This window comes from Borostomias antarcticus, assembly GCF_949987555.1.
Source record: "Borostomias antarcticus genome assembly, chromosome: 17".
Classification (NCBI taxonomy): Eukaryota; Metazoa; Chordata; class Actinopteri; order Stomiiformes; family Stomiidae; genus Borostomias; species Borostomias antarcticus.
Genome location: NC_140250.1, coordinates 4173607 through 4191106, shown reverse-complemented (window position 1 = coordinate 4191106; position 17500 = coordinate 4173607). Strand labels below are relative to the sequence as shown.

Here is a 17500-nt window from a genome sequence, read left to right as displayed (position 1 = left end):
TCCCTCTCTCTCCTCTCTCTCTCCTCCTCTCTAATTTCCCTCTCTCTTCCTATATATCTTATTTAATCTCCCTCTCTCCCTTCTAATCTCTCTCTCTCTCCCTCTCTCTCCCTCTCTAATTTCTCTCTCTCTTCATCTCTTCTTTAATTTCTCTCTCCTCTAATTTCTCTCCCTCTCTCTTTCTCTCTCTCTCTCTTTTTCTCCCATCAAAATTATGTCTCCCCATGCTCCTCTCTCTCTCTCTCTGTCATCCTGTCTCCTCCTCCCTCCCTCCCCTCCTGCCTCTGGCCCTCAGGGTGGTCATCAGCGTTGTCATTTAGGAGCCGGCTGGCGGCGCGCGACAGGGAGGGCCGTGGCCAATCAGAGGTTTAATTGTGATCCTGCCTGTGATGGAAATTCACTCCCACTCCAGAGATAATGGGAGGGGATTAGGCCAGGGTCAGGGGTCAGGAGTGCCTATCCTAGCAGCCGTTGACACCATAGTGCCCTGCTGAAAATGAGATTGAGTATAATGATGTGTGTGATAATGAGGTGTGCATGTATGTGTGTGTGAGTGTGTGTGTTTGTGTATGCGTGTCCACATAGTGCCTTTTTCTGAGCTTTTGTGCCTTTTTTCAAGCGTTTCCAATGAGGAGAGGGCGTTGTTGTCGGCCGACCAATGACAAAGCACTGCACCTGGCATGTTTGTGAACCAGCTCAATGGCCTTGTGGTTAGAGCGTCCGCCCTGAGATTGATTGGGAGGTTGGCGGGTCGATCCCCGGCCGAGTCATACCAAAAATTATGAAAATGTGTGCAATTATGAAAATGTATGAAAATGTGATGCTTCCCTGTTTGGTGATGAGCATGAAGGGTTGGATTGGGGGTAGGTCCCTGTGACATACTAGCGTCATGTTCAGGGGGTGTACTTGTACATCAAGCTGCCTCACGCTAAGGAATCAGGAGATAGGCTAAGAATCTGCTCACTATTAAGAGGCTTTTCTGACGGTGTTTTGGTCCGATAATATTCGGCCCACTTAGCCGTAAGCTACATCCGTGTGAACACAAACACGTAGTGTAAAGCAATGACCGTTTTTATCTTAAACCTACGTTCATTCACCAGTTCCTGCTTTAGTCTGAGCAGCACTCAGTCGATTGCTTGTAGGAATTATACCAAGTGCACAGAGCCTCATGTGGATCACTAGGGGAAGCTCATTAAAGACAAACCAATTTGCTGTAGATTGCTAGATGTGTCTGCCACTAAGATTGGCCCTTACGGAGCTCTGTTGATGACTATGTTGTACAGCTGTGAGGATGTGTGTGGATGACATTTTAACTGTATAAATGCCACTTCATCTGAACCTCTTGGCATCGGGGTTCATCTCGGGGAGCTTTTTCATCGGATTTAGATTGTGATCTTGCAATCAAACGAGATCTTCTTTTGTCTCTTTCAGAACCCCCGTCAGCCGGGAGATGAAGGAACCTGGACCCGCCTAAGCGATTTTGGACCTGGACCCTTTGGACCTCAGGACAGGAAGGGGTTTTCGCCGAAACCATGAACTCGCTCTACCCTCCGCGCGACGCCAGGAAGTTCTGATACACCGCCTCAACGGTCATCTCTTCGGTCCTCTCCGTTTCCCCCGCGTTCCCGAAAATAAACACGTCTAGAAGGACAGAACTGATCCCTGGACTCCTGGGACCTTTTGTCGATCTAAGGCTTTTTCAGAACGTATCTATACTCATATAGAATTATCGTAATCCCCCCCCCCCACCCCCACCCCCTCTCTCTGTCCTCCTTTGGAGTCCCAGAGGCCCCAACCAATGGGGAGACGGAGAAGAGTCAGGATAAAGCAGAAACAGAGCGCTGGAGGATAAGATAAAGTAAAAATACAAATAGCTGATTCATCAGGCTTTGGCGCCAAGCCCCGTGAGGTTTGATTCACCCACGTAACCACAGCCTGAGAGAACTCCAGTCCCAGCACGGACAGACTTATAAATCTCTATTTACATTTGAAAAGCAAGGCAGAGCTCTGTTCAGAAGTTAATAAAGCTAGGCTAAGCTAGGCTAAGCTAGGCGAGCCGAGCTTCGCGTCCGCCCGTGGGATTCGGAAGCTTTAGGACTGGGATTGTAACAGAAAAACGAACAAACATGGCGACAGGTCTGAGCTTCAGGTGTCGGCCACTGTGGCCCTTGGCGCTCGTCGGACTGCTGGCGGCGGCGACGGCGCTGGAGTTCGGCGGCGACCCCGGCCAGTGGGCGCGCTATGGCCGCTGGGAGGCAGGCTCGGTGGGCGAGCTGAGCTTCAGCCTCAAGACCAACGTCAGCAAGGCCCTGGTGCTCTACCTGGACGACGGCGGCAACTGCGACTTCATGGAGCTCCTGGTCGCCAGCGGACGCCTGCAGCTGCGCTTCGCCATCCACTGCGCCGAGCCCGCCGCCGTGCACATGGAGACGCGGGTCAACGACGACCGCTGGCACATGGTCCTCCTCACCCGCAACTTCCGCGAGACCCTCCTGATGGTGGACGGGGAGACCAAGGTGGCGGAGGTCAAGTCAAAGCGGAAGGAGATGGCGGTGGTCAGCGACCTCTTCGTGGGCGGCATCCCGCCCGACGTGCGTCTCTCTGCGCTGACCTCCAGCACGGTGAAGTACGAGCCCCCGTTCCAGGGCCTGATCTCCAACCTGAAAGTGGGCGAGACGCCCCCCACCCTGCTCAACAGCCAGGGCATCCAGAGCGACCTGGAGTACCTGTGCACCAAGCAGAACCCGTGTCTCAACGGAGGCTTCTGCTCCGTCCAGTACGGGGAGGTCCACTGCGACTGCACGCACACGCGCTTCAAGGGGAAGTACTGCAAGGAAGGTAAGACGGCGAACGTTTAATCTTAGCGCTAAAGTGGGACCTCTCCCCCTTTTTTTTTACGATTTTATTTGCTGGATTTGAAAAGTACGGAGGAAGAGATGAACGGCTAGGCGCGGAATGCCGAAAGTGACACGGATTCGATATTTTACAGAATGTTGAGTAGTGCGGTACATTTCATGCCGTAATTTATTAAAGTGCTACCTACTGTACCTACCTACTGTACAGGTACCTACCTACCTACCTACCTACCTAGTACCTTGAGTTTTTTCTCCAGTTCAGACCTATGCAGTAGGACTAAGCCAGAGAGATGGTAGGGATTGCCTTTACACCACAAGTAGTGCAGACAGTTAACTTCTACCATATGATCCTCTTCCAGGCAAGGCGAGACGGTAATGCTAATTACCTAATGCTGTATTATTATAATGTAGCCTGCTCAGTGACCTTTATAATCCTGTGGTGAGGCTAGCTAGTGACTCACACCTTGGGAACGGGCTCTAGTGATGTCTTAATTCAGTGGGGATGCATCGTCTGGTATCTAGTGAAGACCCATGTCTGCTAGATAAGCTGCAACAGATGGAGAGGACTCTGTGTCATCCTTTTATTCCTGTGAGGGTGATGCCAAGGCAGAGAATGTGCTGGAAGTGCTAGAAACGGCTCTGTCAATGTTTTGTTTTGTTTTGTTTGTGTGTGCGTGTGTGGCAAAGTTCTCGCGAAACCCTCTCCCTCGTTCCCTCCCGAGCGGTGTTTTCGTCTGACAGGTGCTGTCTGCGCTTATTAATTTTATTTTCGGTGTGTGCTTTTTCTGTCAGCTTGTACCCCCCCCCCCCCCCCCCCCCAAGGTTCTCTCTCTCTTTCTGTCTTTCTATTTCTACCTCCTACTGGTCTCCTCTTTGACAGATCTCATCACCGTATCTGTTGCCTCTCGTCGTTCCCCATCTCTGTTCGGCTGCCTCCGTTCGGTGCGGTTATTTTAGCAATAATAACCCCCTCCCCCCCTCTCTCTTTATCTAAGAGCTTCCTTCCTCTCCTCCATCTCTCACAACACTCCCCCCCACACACACACCTCCTCCCTCTCTCTCTCTCTCTCTCTCTCACCTAACCCGTACCCTCCCTCACGTCTGCTCTCTCACTCTCCCACTCCCTCACTCTCTCACTCTCTGTCTCTCACTCTCTGTCTCTCACTCTCTCACTCTCTGTCTCTCACTCTCACTCCCTCACTCTCTCAGTCTCTCACTCCCTCACTCCCTCACTCTCTCACTCTCAGTATCCCACTCCCTCACTCCCTCACTCTCTCACTCCCTCACTCCCTCACTCTCTCACTCTCTCACTCTCTCACTATCTCACTCTCTCACTCTCTCACTCTCTCACTCTCTCAATCTCTCACTCACTCACTCTTTCACTCTCTCACTCCCTCACCCCCTCACTCTATCACGCTCAGTATCCCACTCCCTCACTCCCTCACTCTCTCACTCCCTCACTCTCTCACTCTCTCACTCTCTCACTCTCTCACTCCCTCACTCTCTCACTCTCTCAATCTCTCACTCACTCACTCTTTCACTCTCTCACTCCCTCACCCCCTCACTCTCTCTCTTACTCCCGCCCACCAGCAGCATGTCTCTCTCACCTCGCCCTGCGGTCAGCACCCCCGTCCTCCTCGCCGTCTTCCTCCTCCCGCCTCACCGCTCGCCCGTCTCTGTCCCTTCACATCGTCACATCCCCCCCCCGCCGTCATCGCTTCCCTGTCCGGGCCAATTTAAGTGAGTTGGACCAGGCGGCGCCGGCTTTTCGCGTCTCCTCGCCCGCTGCGTCCCCCTGTCCTGTTATCTGGCGCGGCGGCACTTTGATCGCCCCTCTTGATGGCGGAGGGCTCGGTTGTGCACCGAAGCCCCGGAGTTTTCATTCCTTCATCTCCTTCGTCTCTCTTTTTCTCTGCCTCTCTCTTTCCCCCGGTCTCTCTCTTCTCTCTCCCTCCCCTTCCTCTCTCCCTCTCTCCTCCTCCCCTCCTTCTACCTCTCCCTCTCCTTCCTCTCTCCGTCTCTCCTCCCCCCTCCTTCTCTTTCTCCCTCTCCTTCCTCTCTCCTCCTCCCCCTCCTTTTCTCTCTCCCTCTCCTTCCTCTCTCCCTCCTTCCTACAACTCCCCCTCCTCTCTCTCTCTCTCTCTCTCTCTCCTCCTCCTCTCGCTCCCTTTCCTCCTTTCTCCTCCTCCTCCTCCTCTCGCTCCCTTTCCTCCTCTCTCCTCCTCCTCCTCCTCCTCTCGCTCCCTCTCTCCTCCTCTCTCTTCCTCCTCCTCCTTCTCCCCTCCCACTCGTCTGCGTGCTGGTGGTACCAGCAGACACAGCGCTAGCTCTGGGCTGATTTAAGAGTAGAATACCAATGCGATGCCAGGATGACTGCAGGGGACATTTGTCCTTTTGAAAGGGAGAGAGAGACAGAGACAGAGAGAGAGACAGAGAGAGAGACAGAGAGAGAGACAGAGAGAGAGACAGAGAGAAACAGACAGAGAGAGAGAGAGAGAGAGAGAGACGGAAACAGAGATAGATGGGGAGAGTGAAAACAAACACGGAGGGGAGAGGGGTGAGCTGAAGAGTGAGCGTTCATTTGCTCTGTTAATTTGTTTCTGAGCTGTTCTTTGGTTTGACGACTGTAAATTGGCTCATTATTCCCCCACCGCCTGGGCAGAAAGGCTATTTAGTCCTTTTATCCAGCGTGTGTATGGGTCTCACATGTGAAGGTCTCTCTCTGACTCTCTGTGAATCTCTCTCTCTCTCTCTATCTCTCTCCGAGTCTCTTTGTTTGTCTTCGTTATGCCTGTGAGTGTTTATTTTCTCATACTAGGGTTATTTGAGACCGTAGTAAAATGCATTAAAACGGTGTCACACAGAAGTAATCTTTGGAATGTTTTGTGCTACTTGGTGATGGTAGTCACATTGACTACTGGAGATAGTTTGAGTGGTGGGAACACATCCGAGACACCTCCATGACGGTGCATTTTGTCATGGAGTGGGGGGGGGGGGGTCATACCGGCGTCGTACTTTCCACCCGCTTCCTGTTCTCCTGTGTACCTGCACCCGTGAAGGAGAGGACCGGGAGAGACGCCAGGCTTTGATCTTTGATCAGGCTTTCATCAAACTCCGGGTTTGTCGAGGCTTTCAAGACAAAGAGCTTTCAAGTTCCGCTAGCGGGAACGCCAAGAAAAAAGAGCTACGTGGGCATTCAGCCATTTAATATTATCTTATGTATAAATCAGTGCCTCTTGGATGCGTAGAGCGTACACATACACACACACACACACCCTCTCTCCCTCTCCACCCAATCACACAGCCTCCAATCCCCCTCGCCTGCAGTAACCTGCCTCGGAACCCAATTGGGTTTCGTGAACGATTTCAGTCCGGGAGCCCCTAATTAAAGGGGATGGCATGTCACCTGTACGCACCATTGTTTTTATAATTGACGGTGACCCCTGGAGTCCCTCCAAGCGACCCCATCGGCAGCGGCGCGGAGGGATCCAGGCTTCACCAACCGCCGTAATTAGAGGTTAAATGATCTCTGGGAAAAATGGCCGCCGCAATATTAATACTTCCCTTCATTTCCCCCCCGACTCTGGGCTTTAATAGGTGCAGCTGGGGAGAAATGCAACCCAGCTGGAGGTTGTTTTATTGATTTGGACCTATTGAGAGATGGGCAGGATAATGGAAGTCCTTCACTTCGCCTCACTGATAATGGAAGTGCAGTTGAGAGAGTGTGAGAGGTGCCGGATTTCAATCAGGCATTGGTTCAACATACAATATACAGTAATCCGTAGAATAAATTAGTTCATTTCATTTCAAACCTTTATTTTAACTTGCAAGGCACTGAGGTTTCACTCGTTTACAGTGACGACGAGTTTACATAAAAACAAAGACAGAAATCAACAAATACATTCAATAAACAAAATGAATCAGAATAAACAACGCAAGTCAGTTAAAACAGCTACAAGTTGACACAGTGGTCGGAAATCATACTTGTAAATTGGGCAAATGACGGATGAACCTCCATCCTCAGAGTAAATTGAAAGACATTCCATGTGTTTGGAGCATGGAAGGAAAAAGCAGGTTTTCCAAGTTCAGTGCACGCTCGAGGGACCCTAAAAACAAGCCAGTCACTGGATCGAGTCGAGAAGGTTGCACTTGCAAGAGTTTGAAGGGGTTTCGCACCTCAGATTATGGGATGTGTCATGGGGGTCACGAAAATCAAGATGACTGAATGAAGATGAGTTGAATTACCACCACCAACAGAAGTGTGTTAAAACAGAAAAAGGTGGAATCACATTTGTCATTTTCTGAACTGGGACAGACCAAGGTATTGCATTCAATGCTTTGCACTGTTGCCTCAACAAGAAGAAGGATGTCCCCCCCCCGGGCTCGTCAGGTACTCAAGCAGGGTAACTCCCGCGCCTTTCTGTCCGAGAGTGTGCATGTTCTCCCCGTGTTCGCAAAAGTTTGCCCCCGAAGTACCCCGATATAGAATCTTGCTGAAGAACCGATGGTTCTTATCCCTGTCCAGGATTGGACAGAGCACCTGGATTGGTCCCTGGGGGGCACGGCCCACACATGCACTCACGCCCCCGGTGGCCCTCAGAGGAATGACAGCACAGTGTGGGTTAATGGAAAAGAAGTCTTTATCAATTGTTTCTGCAGGTTTTCATATAGGTTCAATTTGCATCTAATTTACACATTTATACCTTTTATGCAAATGGAAGGAAAGATAATTCATTACCTCACTAGCACCAAAATGTGTGGAAACAGATCACAGCAAAGCCTAAAAATAATTCTCAGTTCTCACAGTTGGAAGACGTGTTTGTTCCGCAAGCAGGCATCCCAGACTGGCCCGCGGCCTTGCCTCCGAACTACGCTAGCGGTCGCCCGGTTCCCGACGGTGCGCTGATGTGCAGCGGAAAAATACAAACGAACAAAAAGTTTAGTATTTCAGTCAGTGGCGTATTTAGGCATGGGCGACATGGGCATCTCGCAGGGGGCCCATGTTTGCCCTGCAGAGAGAGCTGGAGCCTAAATAAGCATCGGGAGCGTAGCCAGACGCCTGCTCGTAGCGTGCTTCGCTTTTGTTTCACATAACTGAAAAGTCGATTTATTCTGATAGAAACTGTCTGCCACTTTATTCCGATATATAAACTATACTATCGTGTCCCACCCATACAAATAGCTGCATGATGAGACTGGCTCCGGGACGCTGTGGACAGCAGCAGGACAGTTTGATTTCATTACCAGGATTTCCTCCCGGCAGGTCCAGATGTTTCACCTGCTAGATATCTAGTGGACGGTGGCTCACAGGAGCGCGGTACACTACGCCTCTGAGCTGGGGCTTTTGTGATTTAAGAAACAAAACAAAAAAGCCAAATGTTACCTGGCTGAAAATCGGGCTAAAATCGTGTAGCGTGAACTTGGCATTAGACTTCAGGGGGATTCTACACACATTTACACACACGCACGCACACACACACACACACCCGATCCCACCAAACATGTCAGCTCATGGGCCTGTTGATTAATGAGAAGGATGAACACTAGCTCCGACCACACGCAGCCTTATTAGGAGGGGGGCGGGGCTGGGGGGTCTATCTATCAGGCCGGTTGTCCCGCTCCTCGCACTCTCTCTCTCTCTCTATCTCTCTTTTTCTCTCTCTCTTTCTCTTTTCCCCCGCCTTTCTCTCTTTCTCTCCTCCCTGGCCACTCCCTATTCTTTCTCCCTCCCTCGACTGTCTCTCCCATTTATCTGGACTCATACTCTCTATCCCTCTGCACCCCCCCCCCCCACCCACCCACACACACAAACACACACACACACACACACAAGCACTTCCTCTTCTCCTCGACAGAGGAGCGTAGTCATGGCTTTTTGCTGGCTGAGCAATCACAGGTTCAAAGGACACATGGAGCCCCTCTCTCCTCCCCCTGATGGATTCCCAGCCCCCTGAAAGAGACGGCAATATGAAAACCACCATTCGGGATCGGGATGCACAATATTATACTGCTTTATTCTCTCTCTCTCTCTCTCTCTCTCTCTCTCTCTCTCTCTCTCCCTCTGTGTCTCTCTCTCTCTCGGGAGCAAAGCCTATTACACAAAAACATGTACATAGTTGAGAGACAATTCTCTCTTACCCTAATCCCTCTCCTTATTTCGCACCGAATGAATGCTTTTATGCAGATGTCTTCTCCCGGTGAAGTGCACAAAGCAAGCCTTTAATGGGTTAGAGAGGGAGGCTAGGTTGCCTGACTCAGGTGCCCACGACGGCGTCGTAACGGCCCCTCTGAACGCGTTTGTTTTGACTCGCGAGTCTCACGCTCGACTGACAGAGAGCGTCGGGAGCCTTCAGGCGAGCGTCCGGACAGGACGTTTCCACGCCGTCGCCTCCTTCCTCCCCCCCCCATTCTCCCAGGTGAGCCTTCACTGGCGTGGCGCCTCCCGGAGCGGGAACGGCCGCCACATGCAATTAAAGCCGCCCTTCTCCACGGCTGTCACCCTGGAAAATGGTGGACAGTGAGCCGAGGCAATGAGTGTCACTTTCCATCCGTCGCCATTAAGGGGCCGCGAAGTTGAGGTGAGGTGAATTTAGACACAAAATGGAGGAAGGTCGGGCCCTTCAAAGTGCACCATCTTTTACTGAAGGAGTTAAGGTGGACTCATATTCTATAAGATTGTGAAACGTGATGTTATTTCCCTCATACCGTCTTATGGTTACGCAATCACAGGCTTGTGAGTACAGAAATGTTATTTCCATCTGTTAAGACCGATATTTTAATTACATTGATTGTAGTGATAGAATGAAAGTGACTGTTCTTGAAACAACGCTGATTTAAGTCGGTCTTCTGTCTCGTGAGCAGCTGATGAAAGACAATGAAACGTTGTACCTCTCAGGAACAAAGCTGCATTTGTACTGCCACTATGTCGCGTCCATCTTTAGTTTTTTTACCCAATAGCCAATATCGATCGGGTCTCCTAGGGCTTGTTCCAATGATGCTCCAACACAGTGTCGATGTCCAGCGGCAGTTGACGTAAACGCCGTCTAATTTCATAGAGATAGATTTTTGAGTTTAGGCTGTACGCTTTAACGTAATTAGTCTTGACTTTTTTTTTGGCGAAGTGAAGGCCTCCAGACTATTTGCGAGGCCTGTTAATTAACAGTTACCCGACTCCCTGGAGGAACCAGTCCTCCAGATAGCGGAGAAACATGTTCCTCGTCATCAAGCCCGGGCCCCCTACCAAGTGTGATCAGACTTGTTAGATTTCTCTCTGTGGTGGAGCTCTCTCTTCACGAGGAGAAGCATTCCGACGCTGAGAGAGACCAATTTAGAATGCAGAGTTCCTGCCTCGGAATGAATTTTTCCATAGCTCATTAAACAAAAAAGAACTTAGATCACGGTCACGGAATAATCACAACGTTTTGAGATTTCGAATTGTATACCAAGTTACACAGGCACTTTGGTACATGGGTGGTGAGGAGATCCGACAGATACTAGTCTCTTGAGTCGCCTCGCTGGGGCGACTTCGATCCGCGCCCTCGCTGTTTATTGAGTCCCGTGCCGTGAGCACCCCCCCCCCCCCCCCCGCCCCCCCTCCTCTCCCGAGGGAAGCTAACTTTATCTCCGCCTGGACCTCTGACACGAGGCGTGGCTGCGGCTTGACAGGGAGAGAAACCGAGAGACGTTGAGGAAGCGCCTCGCGTCGCGTTGTTAGTCTTTGTCAGGGCGACGCGGCCTCCTTGGGTGGTGGTTGGGAGGGGGGCGAGGGGGGGGGGGTCTCCTCTCAGCACGTCTGTTCGCTGTGACTGATAGCGGCCCCTTGCCGATAACTCTGTCGCGCCGTGCATCAGGTGACCCCCGCGGCCCAGCTCTCTCCCGGACAATTTGTTTGTTCGTCGAGTCAGAAAAGAGACATGGATGAGGAAAGAGGGAGGGAGGGAGGGGGGGAGAGATAGAGAGAGAGTGAGACAGAGACAGAGAGAGAGAGAGAGAGAGAGAGACAGAGGGCGAGGAGAAGAAGAGGCGCTAGACCTGCGCCAAGGGTTCCGATTCAATCAAGCACCGGTCGGCTGAGCATGAAAAGAGCATTGTGATCCCCATCCCAACACGCACACACACACGCACACACACACACACACACACACACACACACACACACACACACAGTTACAATGGTACAATATCAATGCTGCCTCCGCCCACAGGGACCCATACACCCCCTGCTTCAAGCACAATGTGGAACACCAAGCCTGTGGCACTATGTACAAACGCTAGCCTGCTTTTTATGCAGGCGCTTACACAGGGACGCCTAATTCGCCTAACAACGCATGTCTTCCAAAATGGCTCCTCTGAGGCCGAACCTGCCATTAAGAGTCGCTTCAGTGCAAAGGGAGGTGTCATCTATCATAACTTTATTGATCTTCAGTGGATTGAGCTCTGACTTACAGTATTTATTTAAGGGGTCTGAAAGAGACAGGGGGACCACCTATGGTGTTAATGTACAGTAGTGTCTACAATTACAAGGAAATGAGCCTTGCTTCCTGATACGGCTGCCCCACTGTGGTCGCTGTGTCTGGGGCTGTTTGTGCCAGAGGCATCATCAATACTCCAGACATACCTGGGAGAGGTTTTTGGTCTTTTTTCACACATCACGCTTGCCAATTTGCCAACGCGACACTGCAGCTGATCATTTGCCAATGCGACAAAAAAAGGCTGATCATAAAACTCATTCCTTCTCGACCTCTGCAGCTACTGTAAACAAAGAAGTGTTTATATCTCATTTCAGATTTATTAGTAAAACTTTTTTTTTTTTTTTTACTGCTGTACAGTCACAGATCAGCTTTACCAATACACAAAGCAGTACAGGTATATGAGACGACCACACAAAAACATGAAACAAGAGATGACAGCACAAAACACAAAACAAACCCCCAAAAAGTCCATGGCAAATGGACTTCAATGTTCTGTGCACTGGGGACTAACCTGACAAATCAGTCTTGCTGCCACCGGTTTTAAATTACTATTTTTGGTGAACATTGGGGAAACAAACCATTAGTTATTTGGCCCCCAAATTCCACCTAACAACTTACTTCGCTCCTGCCGAACGAATGTAACAATGGGTGTTTGTGTGTGTGTGTGTGTGTGTGTGTGTGTGTGTGTGTGTGAGAGAGGCCGACAGGCGGTGAGCCAGAGCCTTTCTCCAGCAAGCACAGCACAAAACCTAATATACTATTTGAAGCAGGGTCGGCTCTAGACTTTCATTTCTCTTAACAGTACCATAGTAAATAGTTTTCCCTTTATCTAAATGCATTTCCCCCATGAAGTCATCATTATTATTTAAACCACTGGCGGCTGGTAATTGACATTTTGGAGGAGAATGGGGTAATGATATAATTTATAACGCACTTCTATTATTCTGCTATTCCTAGGTATTTCTGCATATTAACTAATTGGAAGCAGATTATTGAGTGTTGTATTGACCTTTCAAGGTTGTGATGATCATAAATTAGGCTATGTGAGTCTTCCATAAAAGAAATGAAAGCCTCACCTATTATACTTCTCATTTGTCCTGTGACTCTGAGTGTTCTCATCACTCACTCAGCTGAAGGTGATCACCTGCCCAGCACTCACCACTTTCACCAGTAGCGTTTCTAGCTTATATGCCACCCTGGGCGAACCCCCCGCTACGGCCTACCTACCTACCTACCTACCTACCTGCCTATTTACCTAGGAGAATGAACACATTGAAGAGAAAACAAGACACTCAATCAACTGCAGTTTGCATTATTTACAAAGTTAGGACTAAATGATAACATTGTCATTGATAGCTACAGTAAATGAACTATTAACAAACACGTGATGGGGGATGCATGGTGATTGCTAGTTAATTATATATCAAAACCATTTTGTGATCAATATTAGCGATTAGGTCTATGACTGGCCTTACTCAAAACATACGCCGAAGTACAGTACTATTATCTGGCTCCTGCTTACTCTCTTGGGGGATTTGAGAGATTAACATGAAGAAGAACCAATGAGAATCTCTATCAGAAAAAAAAAGAAAAGCTGGGCTGCTTGGTTGGTGGGCGGAGGTTGCGTGACGTCATCACTTGGCGGGCGTGGACGAGGAGGTCGTTGAATGCCTGCGTCTCTGACAGATCGCCTGGGGCCCTATTTGTCAGGGAAGAATGGAACAGCTTGAGTGACATGCTGTGCATACTGAGGGGCTGGCGCATATTGATGCAGCCCGCTAAGATTGGCTGTCAGCAGGGAGCGTGTTTGAAAACGCAATCAGAGCAGGCATGTGGAGAACGGGGATGTGGAGGAGAACGGGGAGAACAGGTGTGTGTAGAACTGTGGAATGGTAAATGGACTGCACTTATATGGTGCTTTTTTCTTTACTGTACAATGGCCTCTCATTCACCTATTCACACACACATTCACACACCAATGGCGGCAGCTGCCATGCAAGGTGCCAGCCCACTCATTGGGAGCAATTTGGGGTTCAGTGTCTTGCCCAAGGACACTTTGACATGGACAGGAGGAGGCGGGATTCGAACTGCCGACCCTACGATCATTGGATTCCCACGCCCACCGCCATTGTTGCTCTACCACTGAGCAACAGCCGCCCCATAATGGATTTTGGAAGAACAGGTGTGTGAAGAACAGGCATGTGGAGAACAGGCGTGTGGGGGAGAACACGGGTGTGGAGGAGAACAGGCGTGTGGAGAACAGAGTGTGGAGGTGGAGAACAGGCATGTGGAGAACCGGTGTCACAGATTATGGTTGACACAGAGATGTAAAGCAAAGTGGTAGCACAACTGAAGTCATCTGCCTCCTCCCCCCCCCCCATCCAATTCTTCAAGACTGTTTTACACTCTGTATCTGGGGACACTTTATCTATTGTAAATTGCTCCCTCAGTACAGGCATTTTTCCATCAGCACTTCAAACTGCCCTGGTAAAACCCATTCTGAAGAAAAACAACTTGACTCCTCAGTCATTTTAGACCAATCTCCAACCTCCCATTTTTAAGTAAAATTCTATATATTTTTTATTTGGAAAATAGCTAAATGATTTCCTAGCTGCAAATTGTATCCTGGATATTTATTCATTGTGAAATGAACATTGCTTTTATTGAACTTATATTGAACTTTGCCATTTAAATCCGTTGCTTTAAAAAATGAAAGCTTCTTCCTCTGTTTGTTGTGTCTGGAGGTGTCTCGCTTAAACTGTGGCTACGCTGCCGACAACCTCCGGTGGTGAGGCCCTCGTTCTGCTTTGTTTCACCCGTATCCGTAAGCTTTCAGAGGTCGGACAAAATACTGACAAAATGGTCGCAGAGTATGGACAGAAAGCTCAGTCCATATCCGTCTGCGTACTTACAAGTCAAGTCACATTTTATTTATAAAGCACATTTAAAAATGACTGCGGTCGAGCCAAATTGCTGTACACAAAATGCAATAAACAGTAAAAGCACAAAGTACAATACTGTAACAACAACAGTACATAAATATAAAAACACACAGAATACCAGGGTGTCATGATCAACTACAGTTGAAGGCCAGGGAGAAGAAATGGGTTTTTAGTAGAGACTTAAAAGACCCTAGGGTCTGGGCCGATCTAATGTGGATGGGTAGACTATTCCAGAGCCGAGGGCCAGCGGCTGCTAAGGGCTCGGTCTCCCCTCATCTTAAGCCTAGTTTTAGACACTTCCAGCAGGATCTGGTCAGCTGGTCTTAAAGCTCTGGCTGGGGAATGGCGCTGCAAGAGTTCAGCTAGATAAGGAGGAGCCAGCCCGTGTAACGCTTTAAAAACAAATAAAAGAAGCTTAAAATCGACTCTAAAACTGACAGGGAGCTAGTGCAGCGAGGCCAGGATGGAGGTGATATGGTGACGTGTTTTGGTGCCAGTAAGGACGCGAGCAGTGGCATTCTGGACAAGCTGAAGGCGTCTCAGTGATGACTGATCAATGCCCACATATAGGGAGTTACAGTAATCAAGTCTAGAGGTGGTGAATGCATGAATTACCCTCTCGAGGTCGGCTGGGGAAGGATAGGGCTTGGACTTAGCTAAGAGTCTTAGTTGGAAGAAGCGTGTTTTGACTACAGAGCTGACTTGCTTCTCAAATTTGAAGGTGCTGTCAAGGATCACTCCAAGGTTTCTTACGGAGGAACTGATGTTGGAGCTGAGAGGGCCTGGGAAATTAACGAGTGGGGCAGGAGAAGCCTGTTCAAAGACAATTATTTCGGTCTTGCTCTCATTCAGATTTAGGAAATTACTGCTACACCAGGATTTAATGTCGGTCAGACAGTCGAGCAGAGGCTTTAATGAGTCCTGGCAGTTAGTTTTTAGGGGCAGGTAAATCTGTATATCGTCAGCAAAACAGTGAAAGGGAATGCCATGTTTACTAAAGATATAACCTAGGGGCAGCATGTACAATGAAAAGAGTAATGGGCCTAAAGTAGAGCCTTGGGGAACCCCGCAGGTAAGGGAGAAATCCCCTAACTGAACTGAGAAGCTCCGGTCTGACAGGTAGGACTTAAACCAGTTGAGGGCAGAGCCAGTGATGCCTATGCACTGTTCAAGCCGGGCGAGGAGGAACCTATGGTCTACCGTATCAAAGGCAGCTGTCAGGTCAGCTGTCTGGAGCACCAGTATGGCAGAACTGTCTGAATCGGCAGCTAAAATTAGGTTGTTAATTAATAAATGAGCCTTTATAAGACTTGAGAACTGGGTCGGCCTCTCCGGTCCAATCCTTGACTGGTTCAGGACTTATTTAACAGGCCAAACGTTTTCTGTCGCCCTTGGTTACCACAGCGCAAAAAACACTGAGATGAGATGTGGGGTCCCACAAGGATAAATTCTAGGGCCCTTACTTTTCAGTCCGTTTATGTAACCTGTACGTGATGTCATGAGAAGGAACAACATTACTGTAGCTACCATAGTTATGCTGAAGACACCCAGCTCTACATTTTTGCGACACCCCTCGACTTCAATTCAGTTAAGCGTTTGATAGAATGTATTGCTGACATAAATGTGTGGGTGTCACAGAACCTCCAGTTAAACCAGGACAAAACTGAAGTCTCGATCATTGGTGACGAAGGTGAAAGCGAGAGACTAAACTTAATTGTCACTGAATATCAAATGCCAGAACAGAAACATAGGTGTTGTTGATCTTAGCTTTGAGGCCCATATAAATAATGTGATAATGACCGAATTTTATCACCTGAGAAATCTTGCCAAGGTGAAACATTTCCTCTCCCAGACTGAAATGGAAAGACTAATATATGCTTTTCTCACTAGCAGGCTGGATTATTGTAATGCTCTCCTGTCTGGCCTGCCAAAAAGCTGATGGTTCAAAATGCTGCAACACATTTTCTTACAAAGATCAGAAGGAGAACAGGGGTGTAGAGGAGAACAGGGGTGTGGAGGAGAACAGGCTTCTCTGACAATCTGGTTGCCGTTGCTTATAGCCTAATATAGGCTACGTTTCTCAGTTTGACCGGTCTGAATTGCAAACTGCTTTTTTGGATTAGCTACAGCAGAGACAGTAGCCGACATAAAATTGGTTATTTGAGGGGGTTCATTTTACCAACTGATCAGACTTCATTCATTCTTTAGATTCAAACCCGGAAACTCGGAAATCACACATGTTCAACGATGCAGTCAGAGTAACGACATTAAATATACAATCAATAAATAGCACTAAACCAGTGAAGACTATTTCATTTCAACCCTTATTTACTAACCAACAACTGGACAGTTGATGTTGCACAGCAAATACATCGTCCATGGCTAGTTGCTATCGGAGCAGTCATGGCGAACAACCCTGGCTGGAACTAGAGGCACCCCCCTCCCCCACAATCCATGTGTATGGTCGGATAGGCTAATAGTAGCCTAATATACATAAATTGAGGGTGTGTATTTTCAGTGTTTGCTGGTAGCAAATGTCACAGAAAGACAGGAAGAAAATCTATTCAGATGTGTCTGATAATTGTGCTATTGACGACATAGCCTATTCACGTAGGCCAGTTTGTGATAGAACTATTCTTGAATGAATGGATATTAGTCCCAGTAGCAACTTCAATAATAATGGGTTATTATACAATACAGCCTATACAAAATACAATACGATGTATAATATACACTATATAATACATTAAAATATAGGCAGTTACTGCCAGGACAATTGAGTTTACTTGCTCAACGACGCCTCCTGGTGGCTATTGTGCAACACTGAATAAGAAGGCGGTCTGGAGTGGTCCGAACGGTCCTCTAAAACTTCGCTGCCGCTGTCGTTGCTGCTCTGCCCAAGAGATGCGGAAAATATTGAAATTCGGATGACTGTATTGGAGGATGCTGCACTACAAAAACAATACACCGATTATTCAACAAAAAGGCGGTCATTATGCCTCTTCCAATATCATTTTAATCAGTTGTCGCTAACGCCAACACTACATTCATTATCCAGCCCATCTTCCTGGGCAAAACGCTATCGTCCCCCATTTCCATAATCACACAAACAGTTGACACACATCCTGCGTCGTGGCCGTACCCTTGGGAGAAGGTTGATATTTGCTCAGTGTCTCACTGGAAGTCTATGAGCCTGTTACATGCTGTAATTACAAAGGTTTCTAGAACAGAG

At 48.6% G+C, this 17500-nt stretch overlaps 1 protein-coding gene across 1 annotated transcript in view; it reads left to right on the top strand.

Moving 5' to 3' along the window:
* Window positions 1–2168: 2168 nt before the first annotated feature.
* The window catches only part of nrxn2b (neurexin 2b), a gene marked incomplete at its 3' end in the record, with an annotated part of 537657 nt that continues 522325 nt past the window's right edge, over window positions 2169–17500 (top strand). Inside the window, exon 1 of the mRNA XM_084452184.1 lies at window positions 2169–2838. Within this exon, the coding sequence (XP_084308310.1) occupies window positions 2349–2838 (490 nt within the window). The 5' untranslated portion in view covers window positions 2169–2348. The remainder of the gene's footprint in view (window positions 2839–17500) is intronic.